Source organism: Vicugna pacos, chromosome 6, assembly GCF_048564905.1.
Source record: "Vicugna pacos chromosome 6, VicPac4, whole genome shotgun sequence".
NCBI classification, from domain to species: Eukaryota; Metazoa; Chordata; class Mammalia; order Artiodactyla; family Camelidae; genus Vicugna; species Vicugna pacos.
In genome coordinates, this window is record NC_132992.1 from 30557185 (window position 1) to 30570795 (window position 13611).

The window sequence follows — 13611 nt, forward strand, 5'->3', positions numbered from 1 at the left end:
CAGCAACTCCTTAGCTGGAACACAAGGTTTTTGTTTATCTTCTTATTCCTTTCTATCCATTTTATTCATTTTTTGCATCTGTCTGCAAGTTTGGACTCTCTAATTTGTCAATATCAGAGTTACGTCATCCGAGTTCTTGTTCTCTTTTCTATTGACTCATTCAGCGGCTTGAAAAGGGTTATTCTCTTTTTCTCTTTTTCTTTTTCTTTTTTTTTTTTTTAAAAAAGGTTTCTCTCCTGGATCAGCTCTGTGCTTCTAGCATGATAGTGATAAGTAAATACCATTTCATGGTGAACAAGTCCCAGTAGCAGAGATCACGATGCAAGTGTGAAATGCCAAATTTCTAGAAGATACCTCCCCATCTAGCCCTTTAGAGTATTTCAAACTGTGCTCAGCAGGTATCCTTAAAAGTTGGCATGATTGTTGATACTTTCTATCTTCTTTTAGGTAAAGCATTGCTGAAAGAAATGACTCAAACTTTTGAGCCCCTTTGTTTTTTTTTATTGATGTATAATTGGCACATAATAGTATATTAGTTTTAAGTGTATATTATAATGGCTCAATAGTTGTATATATTGCAAAATGATCACCATAATAAGTCTATTTAACATCCGTCACCATATATACAAAATCTTTTTCTTGTGATAAGAAATTTTAAGATCTATTCTCTTAGAAACTTTCAAACATGCAATACAATATTCCTAACTATACCGTGCTGTGTATTACACCCCCAAGGACTTATTTCTAAACTGGAAGTTTGTGCCTTTTGATCCCCTTTGCCTAGCTCACCCCCCATCCCCCACCTCTGGCAACTACCAATCTGTTCTTTGTATCTATGAGCTTGGTTTGTGGGGAGGGGATTATTTTGTTTTTAGATTCCACATATAAATGAGGTCATACGGTATTTGTCTTTCTATGTATTACTTATTTTACTCAGCATAATACGCTTAAGGTCCATCCGTGTTGTTACAAATGGCAAGATTTCATTTTTAATGGCTCAGTAATATTCCATTTTATATACATACGTGTGTGTATATATAAATATAAAAAAATTTTCTGTATCCATTCATATACTGATAAACTCTTACATTGTTTCCATAAATTGGCTATTGTAAATAATGCTGCAATGACATGGGAGTGCATACATCTTTTCTAATTAATGTTTTCATTTCCTTTGTATACATTCCCAGAAGTGGAATTGCTGGATCACACAGTAGTGCCATTTTTAATTTTTGGAGGAATTCTATACTGTTTTCCATGGTGGCTGCACCAATTTATATTCCCAACAGTGCAAAGGGTTCTCTTTTCCCTACATCCCTTCCCAACGCTTGTTATTTCTTGTCTTTTTTTAATTGCCATTCTAACAGGTGTGAGGTGATATCTCATTGTGGTTATGATTTGGATTTCCCTGATGATTAGTGATGTTGAGCATCTTTTCATGTACCTGTTGGCTGTCTGTATGTATTCTTTGGGAAAATGTCTATTTAGATCTTCTACCTGTTTCTAACAGAATTTTTTTTTGCTATTGAGTTATATGGATCTTTATATATTTTGGATTATTAATCCCTTATCAGATATATCATTTGCAAATATTTTCTCCATTTCAGTAGGTTGCCTTTTCATTTTGTTGATGGTCCTTCACTGGGCTGAAGCTTTTTATTTTGAGCTTTTATTGTCTTTGCTCTTGGTATCATATCCAAAAATTATTAGAAAAACTGATGTCAAGAGGCCTACTGCCTATGTTTTCTTCTACTAGTTTTATGGTTTCAGGTCTTACATTCAAGTCTTTAATCAATTTTGAGTTAATTTTTGTTTATAGTATAAGATAGTGACCCAGTTTCATTCTATTGTATGTGGCTATCCAGCTTTTTTCAACATCATTCATTGAAGAGAATATCCTTCCCCACTGTATATCCTTGCCTCCTTTCTCATAAATGAATTGATCATATATGTGTGGGTTTATTTCTGGTCTCTCTGTTATGTTCCATTGATCTGTGTGTCTGTTTTTATGCCAATACCATACTGTTTTTATCACCATAGCTTTGAAATATAGTTTGAAATTAAGAAATGTGATGCCCTTTAATCATCAGAGAAATGTAAATCAAAACCACAACGAGATATCACCTCACACCTGTCAGAACAGCTCTCATCAAAAAGACCACAAATAACAAAATTTGGCAAAAATGTGGAGACAATGGAACCCTTATACACTGCTGGTGGAAATGTAAACTGGCACAGCCATTTTGGAAAACAGTATGGAGGTTCCTCAAAAAAACTAATAATAGAACTACCAAATGTATAGTATTATTTAGCCAAGATATGAAAGTAACCAAAGTGTCTATCAACAGATGAATAGATAAAGAATTTGCGGTATTTATATATATGTATACATACACACACATACACACACACAATGGAATACTACTCAGCCATAAAAAAAGAATAAAATTTTGCCATTTGAAACATAGATAAACCTGGAGGGTATTAAGCTTAGTGAAATAAATCAGACAGAGAGAGACAAATACTGTGCATTATCACTTAAATGTGGAATCTAAAAAATAAAACGAATGAATATAACAAAACAGAAACAGACTCACAGATACAGAGAATAAACTGATGGTTACCAGTGGGGGAAAGGAGGAGGGAGGGGCAAGATAAAGGTAGGGGTTTAAGAGGTAAAACTACTACATATAAAATAAATATGATACAAGGATATATTGTACACCACAGAGAATATAGCCAATACTTTATAATAACTTTAAATGTAATATAATCTATAAAAACTCTGAATCACTATATTAAACACCTGAAACTAATACATTATAAACTAACTATATCTCAATAAAAATAAATTAATAATAGTAAGAAAACAAACATGCCAAACAAAAAATGGGCCAAAGATTTTAACATACACCTCACCAAAGACGACATACAGATACCAGATAAGCGTAAGAAAAGATGTCCTGCATCATACATAATCAGGGAAATGCAAATTAAAGCAATAACTAGATACTCTTACACACCTGTTAGAACGGTCAAAATCAAGTTCACTAACAAGATCAAATGCTGGTGAGGATGTAGAGCAGCAGGAACTCCCACACACTGCTGGTGGGAATGCAAAACGGTACAGCCACTTCAGAAGACAATTTGGAGTTTTTTTACAAAGTTAAGCATACCCTTACCATATGAGCCAGCAATGGCATTCCTTGGTTTTCAACGCATAGGAGTTGAAAACTTATGTCCACACAAAAATCTGCACGCAGCTATTTTTGGCAGCATTAGTCATAACCGCCAAACTTTGGAAGCAACTGAGATGTTTTTCAGTAGGTGAACAGATAAACTGTGGCACATCCAGCCGTGAAACATCATTCAATGGTAAAAAAATATTTCGCTATCAACCATGAAAAGACCTGCAAGCATCTTAAATGCATATTACTAACTGAAATAAGCCAATCTAAAAAAGGCTACAAGCTGCACGATTCCAACTGTAACATTCCGCAAAGGGCAAAACAATGGAGACGACAGACAATGCGGGGAAAGGCGCAAAACCACCCAGGCCTTTCCACAGTTTCTCAAGATTCAAACGAGACGGCTCAGGTTTGTAATCCTCCCCTCAGGGACCGCAAAAGAAGGAAATGTTAAAGTGCTCAAACCACAAGATTAAAAATCGAAACACCAAGGTGATGTGGAAGCTCACGCCTCATACCTCAGGCCTGAGGAGCCCCTCGCTCGACGTTCCCATCTCCCCACAGGACGCTCTCCCGCCGCAGACCCCGAGGCGCCCTCCGACTGCGGGGACGCACAGGCTAGGCGGGCGTGCTGACGTCAGCGTGCGTCCGTGGGCCCTGCGGCGGCGGCGGCGGCGGGGTTCCGGGACGCCAGATCCTAGTGGCCGGTTAGCGTTTCCTGTTTGCACCGCCGCTTTCCAGCCTGAGGTATGTGCCGGTTTGCTGCCCTGCTTCCCTGCTTACTGCGCCAGCACTGCGGTTTACAGCCCTGAAGAATCTACTTTTTCCCCCTCCTTTTACCCCTACAGGAATAAAGCCCCCCACCCAAAAAAATAATAATGCGTGCCAGGGGTAGGGGAAGGCTGTTGGAAAAATGAGTAGGCAGAGTACAGAGAATTTTTAGGGCAGTGAAAATGCTCCGTGTGTTCTTATAATGACGGATATAGGGCCAATACCATAGACTGTACAGTAAGTACCAAGGGTGAGTCCTAAGATAAACCATGAAGTTTGGGTGATTATGATGTGACAGTGTAGCTTCATCTTTGGTAAAAATTAAAAATGCACCATTCTGGTGAGTGATGTCAATAAACGGCAAGGTTATGTATGTGTGTGGGTAGAGGGTATGTGGGAAATCTCTGTGTCTTCCTCTCAATTTTGTTGTAAATCTAACCTAAAACTGCTCTAAAAATATATAAATAAAGATCTAAAAGAAAAAGATATCAGACTTATGTCAGAAAACATAGTAGATATTAATGAACTCCCTGATAAAGAACTAAAAAGGATAATAAAATATATATGACACCAGCACACTCATGACACATAAGAAACAAGATACTGTGAGAGACAACATAAACAATGAATTGGTTGGATCAATAAGTAAAACTTTAAATTTCAGAATAGGACATCTTTGAGAACACTAGAATCCAAGACAAAAAAAGAAAGCAGAATAAATTATATTGTTCTAATTATAATAAGGACCATAAATCAGAGAAGCAAAATTTTGCATAGCATAATACTTCAAAAAGAGTTTTAATCAGTTAGGTTCCCCATGATTTTATCAAAAAATATTTTTACAGCTTTCTTTAAAATACAATACATGGCAGAAAATGAATAAAACACATATGTAAAGTAGAGTGAGTGTAATGAATAATTATAAAGAGCAAATAGCCAATAACCAATACAAAAGATAAGAAATAAGACATTCTAAGTCCTTTTGGTTTTGACTATACCTATGTCTGGCACTTATTTTGTAAACTTCTTTTCTTTATACTTTTTGTCTACTAAAAATAGATTTACCTGTTTAAAAATTTTACATGAGAGGAATCATAATTAATATATTATATTTTTAAAATTTGTCTGCTTGTACTTTATATACAGTAAAAGTCACTCCTTGAATTAACTTCACTTTCATCAATTTTTGCTTATATATTTTGATGCTCTGTTGTTAGATACATCATACATTTGGAATTGTATCTTCATGGAAAAATGACCTCTTTAGGATATTTCATACTTTATTCTTAGTAATGCTCCTCATTCTGAAGTCTACTTTGTCCATGTTAATGTAGCTCCTACAACTTTCTTTTGATTAATGACTGTATGGTATATGTTCTTCTAACATTTTTACAGTGGATTTCGTGTAGACAGCATGTTATTGAGTCTTGCTTTTTTCCCCCAACTTACAATATCAGTCTTTTAATGAGTTTTCTTTAGACCAGTTGTATTTCACTTCTGATACAGTTGATTAAAATCTACCATTTTGCTAACTGCATTCTATATTCTATCTATTCATTTCTTTTTTCCCTCTTTTTCTGCCTTCTTTTGGCCTATTTTTTATAAATCAGTTTTAACTCCATTATTCCCTTATTATTTGTGTCTTTTTTAAAAATTTTTAAATGGTTTTCCTAGGGTCTACATACATACATGTTTATTTAATCAGAGTCTGACTTCTAATAATAGTATGCTACTTTACATGTTGTATAAGGGATTTATACTACTATATATATTCCCAATTCCTCACTCTCATACTTTGAGCTATTTTTTGTCATAGATTTTACTTTTATGTATAAACACACAAAATATTGCTACTATATATATTTCTTTTATTTCATTTCCAGTGCTTTTAATTACTTTGGTGAAGCCATGTGTTGGTCTGGTATCATATTCCTTCTGCCTAAAAAAATTAAACATTATTCACAGTGCAGGTCTACTGACTAACTTATCTCAGTTTGTATATGAAAGTATATACTTATTCATTATTTTCCAGCTTTACTGAAATATAATTGATAAATAAAAATTGTATATGTTTAAGTTATACACTGATATTTTTAAGATATACAACATGGTGATTTAATATATGTATACACTATGAAATGATTACCACCTCAAGTTAATTAACACATCTATTACCTCACATAGTTACCTTTTTTGTGTAGTGAGAACACTTAAGATCTCCCTTAGCAGATTTCAAGTACAATACAATATTATTAATTATAGTCACTGTGATGTACCTTAGATCTGCAGAACTTATTCATCTCACAACTGGAAGTTTGTACCCTTTAACCAACATCTCCCTATCTCTTGCACCCACCAGCCCCTGGAAATCACCATTCAGCAAGCTGGATTGAGGAGTTCAACTTTTTAGATTCCATATATAAGTGAAATCATACAGTATTTATATTTCTGTGTTTGACTTACTTCACTTAGCATAATGTCCTCCATGTTCATCCATGTTGTTGCAAATTGTAGAATTACCTTCATTTTTATGACTCAACAGTATTCTATAGCTTTCACTGTTTGGGTCTTTTCTGGTTTTATACATAATTAGGATTGCTTTTATTTCTGTGGAAAATGCCATTGGAATTTTGATAGAGATTGCATTGAATCTACAGATGGCTTTGAGCAGTATGGACATTTTAACAATATTAATTCTTCCAGTTCATGAACACACAATAGCTTCCCATTTATTTGTGCTTTCATCAATTTCTTTCACCAACATCTTATACTTTTCAGTGTACAGAACTCTCACCTCCTTGTTTAAATTGATTTCTAGGTATTTTTCCTTCTTGATGCTTGAAGTATTTCTGGCCTGTGGCTAAAAGGGGCTGGAGTTAAAGGGACATTTCAGGATCTGCAGTTGGACCAAGATCAGAGAGCCTGCCTCAGGAACATGGACAAGCTTGTCTCCCATCCAGACCCTGGACAGGCACAATTGGTGGCTAAAAGGACCTGGAGCTGGGTCATAGGTTAATTCAGGAACCACAGCCAGACTGAAGTTAGTAGGACTGTTACCTGGGCACAAGTGGACATGACTCCTGCTGGGTCTCTGGTGGATGGTACTGGTAGTGACACCAAAGCCAAAAGTGGCTTAGCTGAGTCCACAGGGAGACAGAGCTGTTTCTGAGTCTGCACCCAGGACCTTGGTTAGTGAATCTGCCAACTGGGCCTGGGTTTACCTTCTCAAAATGATCCTCTTTGATCATGAGGTCCATTAAGGATTCATAATCTCTTAGCTGGATCCCAAAACTCCCACAAAGGCACTTTTGTCCTTGTATCACTGCCAAATTACTGTTGCTGAGGGGTAATACAAGGCCAGCATTACCCTAATACCAAAGGCAGATAAGGACACTGCAAAAAAAGAAAATTACTGACCATATCCCTCAACAAACTATTACCAAACCAAGTCCAACACACATTAAAAGGATCATAACAAAATTCTCAACACACTATTAGCAAACCAAGTTCAACAACACATTAAAGGGATCATAAACTATGATCTAGTGGGATTTATCCCTGGGATGCAAGGATGGTTTAACATAAGCAAATCAATAAATGTGATACACCACATTAAGAAACTGAAGAGTAAAATTCATAAGATTATCTCAATAGTTGCAGAAAAAGCATTTGACAAAATACAACATCCTTTCATGATTAAAAAAAACTCTTAATAAATTATGTATAGAAGGAACATACCTCCACAAAATAAAGGCCATATATGACAAGCACACAGCTAACATCATACCCAAAGGTAAAAGCTTGAAAGCTTTTCCTCTAAGATCAGAAACAATACAAAGTTGTCCACACTCACCATTTCTATTCAACATAGTACTGAAAGTCCTAGCCAGAGAAATCAGTCAAGTAAAAGAAATAAAAGGCATCCAAATCATAAAAGAAGGTAAATTTTCTTTGTTTGCAGATGACATGACCTTATATATAGAAAACCCTAAAGACTCCACCCCAAAACTCTTAGAACTATTAACAAATTCAGTAGTCACAGGAAACAAAATCAACATACAGAAATGTTTTACTTATATACACTAAGTATGAAATATCAAAAAAAGAAAATAGTCCCATTCACAGTAGCATGAAAAACTGTAAAATACTTAAGAATAAATTTAACAAAGGAGGTGAAAGATCTGCACACTGAAAATTTTGATAAAAGAAATTGAAGAAGATACTTATAAATGCAAAGATATAGAATATCTTCCTCATGGATTGGAAGAACTAACATTGTAAAATTGTCCGTACTACCCAGACTCATCAATAGATTCATCAAAATTCCAATGGTATAATTCACAGAACTTGAAAAAACAACCCTAAAATTTGTCTGGAATTACAAAAGACCCCGAATAGCAGAAGCAATCATGAGAAAGAATGACAAACTTGGAGGCATCACACTTCTTGGTTTCAAACAATACTACAAAGATATAGAAATCAAAACAGTATGGTACTGGCATAAAAATGGACACATGGACCAATGGAACAAAATCTAGAGCTCAGAAATAAATCCTCATATATATTGTCGATTAATATTTGACAAGGAAGCCAAGAATATTTGATGGGGAAATGGCATAGAGTGTCACTGAAAATCAAGTTCATTTACAAGCTGCCCCTATAGCCATCAGTGAAGATTTTCTCCTTGACCATCACTCACCTTTCCCTAGGAATCATATTTTAAAGAAGTGACTTAAGAGGGCCCTAGGAAGAAACCCCAATACTTTTAGAAGAAAAACAAAAGGCCCACAATTAAAAACAAAATCTTTTATCATATTTGCACTGGTTTCCAATTCCCTATTCTTAGAAACTAAAATCAAAGTGGAAACTGACAATATTGGCTTCTGCCACATTTGGCTTAAATTAAATCAATGGCTTCTGCCATCTTAGATTTCCTTCCACATCAAGTAAGGTCACTCCACATCATGATCAGGTCATGCAAGGCAGTTCCTACCTAGTACCAACCACCTGGTTGTTACAATGAAAGACTCCAGGAAATTTTAGTGGATTTGATTTTAAAGTGACCAACAGAATACAGTTTCCTGTTTCACTGTGTTGTAGCAATTCATTTAAGCTAGAGAGGAAATATTTGTTCACAAACATGTCTCATTTTCAAAATTAAAGTCATGGGCAAAACTTCCATTTTTCCCACTGATCTGCACAGAGGGTGATTCCTTAATGGAATTGAATCTCTGCAGTGAAAATCCTCCTGAAATTTGCCCAGTATTTCCCCTGGACTCTCCATTTCCTTGACTCCAGCAACCCCCTAGGAGCTACTCTATTGAAATGTAGATAAGCTCCAAAGACTGAAAAGAGGAGATACTCCAGGGGAAAACTCTGGAAGCCACTGGGACCACCTGGGGAGAGACATGGAGTTTTAGAGTAATGCCTAAGAGGAAACATAGATTAAACACTGCTTTATATCTTAATTTTCTCAGCAAACTCCTAGAAAGCAAATCTCTGGAGCCTCCAGAAGTGAAGGAAGTCTACTGGACCACATAAAATACCCTCACCTGGAGTTTTCCTCACCAGAGCTAATGAGGAGAAGATGCCTTTGTGTTCAACTACACTGTGCCCATCCCTCACTCCAAGCTGAGTCAGGAAATTCATCACCAAATGTAAGAGAAAATGACTAATTGTCCATACTACAGCCACTGCTGTGATGTACAACAGAGTTCATTTTACTTTATTAATCTGATTAGTCATTATTCCTCTATAATAGTATAGTAAACATTATATTTGAACATAGGACTTTTATGTTCATTGGATTAAGTCATGCTCCCTCTGTGAAGCCTATCTGTAAAATGAACAGTTAGATCATCTGCACTATTTTTTCCAGTTCTATGATTTTATGACTAATAGGGACCATCTTTCTGAAAGCAATCTCACTTTCCAGGAGTAATAAGGTAGTATAGTCTACGCTCAGACTACCTGAGAAGACAGTTTACCAAGTGAAGAACATTTGGAAGGAAGTTGTTTAATCAAGCTATTTCCAAATTGTGGGTGGACTGGTGAGTTGATTGGCTGATTGGTTGGCTGGTTTCTTGTGTTGGAAAGAAGTGTATGAAAAAGCTGGTCTTCTCTGATTTTCCTCATATAACAATTTATAAATCCCCAAAACATGAGAAACAGTATGTTTCTGGCATAAAATAGTGAATATTTCATTCTAATACCCTAACTATTCCCAGAGAGTAATTTTGGAGGCTTTGGAATGTGGAGTTATGCAGAACTTAACAGAGTCATTAAGCTTCCCACCCTTTGATCACCCCATTGCTTATTTACACTTTCACCAAAAGCAACAGGAAAGATACCATTGCTGCCAATAAATCTTACAGGGTATGGTAGCAGAAAAGATGAAGAGAGGTGTGAAGTTTTCATTGTATGAAGGAGAGTGCCCTCAACTGTTACTCCCATTAAGCCAACATGGTTCATTTTTTCAGAAAGGAGGAGAAGCAGCACAGATCTCATGACTTTGGTTTCTGGTGTAAACCTGTGAGCCTGGGCTTAGTTCCTGACCTGTTGCAGAGAAAGTGATTTATTTATGCTTCATAAATAACAGTCTGGGAATCATCCATTGAGCACCTTATTCAGTGAAGGTAGTAAACAGATACCTTTTGAATTCAACATTGATTGGAAAACTGGACAACTTTAGAGTGTGCATGCTCAAACTTCCTTTTTCATGCTTTTTGAAAAACCACCAACAGGGGACTAGTCCAAATCCTGGTTCCTAAGTATCATAAACTTAAAAATAGGGATATTTTAAAATAATATTCTCACTTGTTCTTTAAAGCAAATATTTATGATGTACTGGGTCTTGTGTATATTGTTTAGGTATCACTCAGCTGGTTAGAGTGATATTTCAAAAGAAAATCTCTAAAGGGAAATTAGGAACAGCCTGGAGTCTTGAGTGTAGTGATGTCTGTGACAATTAATTCAGTTGATTAGACTATTCTGAAAAGCCAGTGTCCTGAGGTAAGTTTTATCTCCATGTGCAAGTCAACTGAGTCTGTTCTGTTGCCGTTTTTAGCTCAACCTCACACCAGCTGTCCTCAAAACATACGTCACTTTTTTAACAAAATAAACTGAACAAGAGAAAGTGGATGAGTTTGTGCATGAAGACCCATAATCAACTTTAGAAAAACAGACCAAAATCAGAGAAGGTCCTCTTAAAGATCAAAATTTAAAAGAAAAATTTGTACCACTGGTTGTACAAACTGATACAGATCTTGCTGCAGTGGACTCTAGCAAAATAATCCTGAGACTTAGAACCACCATCAGTACAAAGTAAGGTGGGATTTATTCCCAACTGGTTTCAAAATATCTCATACATTTTCCTGTAGAGTTTAGGTTTCCTTTCAGTAAAATCCTTCAGACATGCAGGAAGCAAAGCAACTTGGGTTACACTCATGTCTTTCTTCTTTGTAGATTTAAGAGCCATGAATAGGTCAGCAACATACATTGTGACGGAGTTTGTTCTCCTGGGATTCCCTGGGTGCTGGGAGATACAGATTTTTCTCTTCTCACTGTTGGTGATGGTTTATGCCTTGACCTTGCTGGGAAATGGAGCCATTATCTGTGCAGTGAGATGGGACCCACGACTACACACTCCCATGTACTTTCTACTGGGAAACTTTGCCTTTCTTGAGATCTGGTATGTTTCCTCCACTGTTCCTAATATGCTAGCCAACATTCTCTCCAAAACCAAGACCATCTCATTTTCTGGCTGCTTCCTCCAGTTCTATTTCTTCTTTTCCCTGGGCACAGCTGAATGTCTCTTCTTGGCAGTAATGGCTTATGATCGGTACCAGGCCATCTGCCACCCACTGCACTACTTCACCATCATGACTGGGAAGCTCTGTAGAATGCTGGTGTCTCTCTGCTGGCTCATTGGATTCCTTGGCTACCCAATCCCCATTTTTTTCATCTCCCAACTCCCCTTCTGTGGACCCAACATCATTGATCACTTCCTGTGTGATATGGACCCACTGATGGCTCTGTCCTGTGCACCAGCTCCCATTACTGAATCTATTTTCTATACTCAGAGTTCCCTTGTCCTCTTTTTCACTATTATGTACATTCTTCGATCCTATACCCTGTTGCTCAGAGCTGTTTTTCAGGTCCCTTCTGCTGCTGGCCGGAGAAAGGCCTTTTCCACTTGTGGATCTCATTTAGCTGTGGTATCTCTTTTCTATGGGACAGTCATGGTAATGTACGTGAGTCCTACATATGGCATCTCAACTTTGATGCAGAAAATCCTCACACTGATATATTCAGTCATGACTCCTCTTTTTAATCCCCTGATCTATAGTCTTCGTAATAAGGACATGAAACTTGCCCTGAGAAATGTCCTGTTTGGAAGGAGAATTAGTCAAAATTCATGAGCCAAAGATGTTCCATCCTTCCCAGTTCTAATGAAAAATAAGTTAGATGTGTTAAGTCCTTTCAGTGGCCTTTTAGTCCACACTCTGAGTAGTTAGAGGCCATTTTTTTTTTCCTGAAATTGCCCAGCTTAAATACCTATGCTGACTACTAAAACCTTAATTCACCGGACTTCAACATGCAGTAAACTTTTCTTAAAGGCTTTCCTTGTTAGAATGATAAAATGGGATTGCTATATGAGGGAAACTAGACTTTCCTGAAAGATTTATCATCAGTTCTAGGACAAGTCTAATGTCCTTTACCAAATGGTTACAGTGGCTTTGTAAAAACATTTTTATTTAGGTATAACTGATATACAAAAAGACTGCACATGTTTCATGTATAGATTTAACGTACATAATGGTGCAGTGACTTTTAACAAACCATGAGACCTTTCTATAATCTCTAAGAGACACTTTTTTTTTACACCTAGTCTAACAATCTTATCTAAACACACTTTCTCTCTATTAAAAGAGAGAGAAAAAAAACTCTCAACCAGAAGAAACTCAACAAATTTACTTAGAGACGTAGTTCCTTTGTGGCAAGTTTGAAATGAAACTTGAATACATGCTAAGTAATAATTTGTTGTAGTTGCTTTTAACACTTCTGTATTACATGTACCACATTGTAAGGTAATTTATTTATTTACATGTGCTTCCCCTTAAGAGAGCTCCTTGAGGACAGGAACTGCCTTTCTCATTTCTGGATCCCCATCACACAGTGACAGAGACGAAAGCAGCCCCTGGCACCTGGGATCTGACCTGTCCTATCAGTCAGGTCTTGGTGTTGCCAGGAGCTGGCCTGGCACTGAACCAAGCCATGGTGTAGTCCTGTTGAACATGAACAAGTTCACAGAACGCCAGCATTAGACAAGGTGACTATGTGAGCATGATGGATCATGACAAAACAAGACCATTCTATAATCATATTGGAGCCAGACAAAATCAAGAACATTGTCCCAACCACAAAAAAGACCCCAAATCGCCCTCTTTAGGCTAATATGAGTGACTGCTGTCTCTTCACCAAGTAAAGCTTTAGCCCAAGTGCCTTCTAGATACTCAATCACAGAATTTTCTTCCATTTCTGACAGCATCCAGAGAAAACTTCCCCTCCCTTAAATTCTCCCCAAAGTCCACTAACATAAGCCCAAATCATATAATAAATCCCTCCTAACATCTTTCTACTGAGATGCCCC

General features: G+C 36.7%; 2 protein-coding genes and 1 long non-coding RNA gene across 4 annotated transcripts in view; 2 read left to right on the forward strand and 1 right to left on the reverse strand.

The window, feature by feature from the left end:
• The window catches only part of LOC140696852 (uncharacterized), a 167631-nt gene extending 163854 nt beyond the window's left edge, over positions 1-3777 (reverse strand). For both annotated transcript variants that reach the window (XR_012073428.1, XR_012073427.1), the window contains exon 1: positions 3707-3777. This is a non-coding gene — a long non-coding RNA (uncharacterized lncRNA). The remainder of the gene's footprint in view (positions 1-3706) is intronic.
• A 73-nt stretch (positions 3778-3850) lies between these two features.
• Positions 3851-13611, forward strand: part of PARP2 (poly(ADP-ribose) polymerase 2) — a 77600-nt gene continuing 67839 nt past the window's right edge. Inside the window, exons 1-2 of the mRNA XM_072962752.1 lie at positions 3851-3935; positions 9437-9616. Of these exons, the coding sequence (XP_072818853.1) occupies positions 9536-9616 (81 nt within the window). The 5' untranslated portion in view covers positions 3851-3935; positions 9437-9535. The remainder of the gene's footprint in view (positions 3936-9436; positions 9617-13611) is intronic.
• LOC102539226 (olfactory receptor 11H4) lies at positions 11389-12618 on the forward strand. The gene has a single exon (XM_006218121.2). The coding sequence runs from the start codon at positions 11405-11407 to the stop codon at positions 12377-12379; it is 975 nt and encodes a 324-aa protein (XP_006218183.2). The 5' UTR covers positions 11389-11404; the 3' UTR covers positions 12380-12618.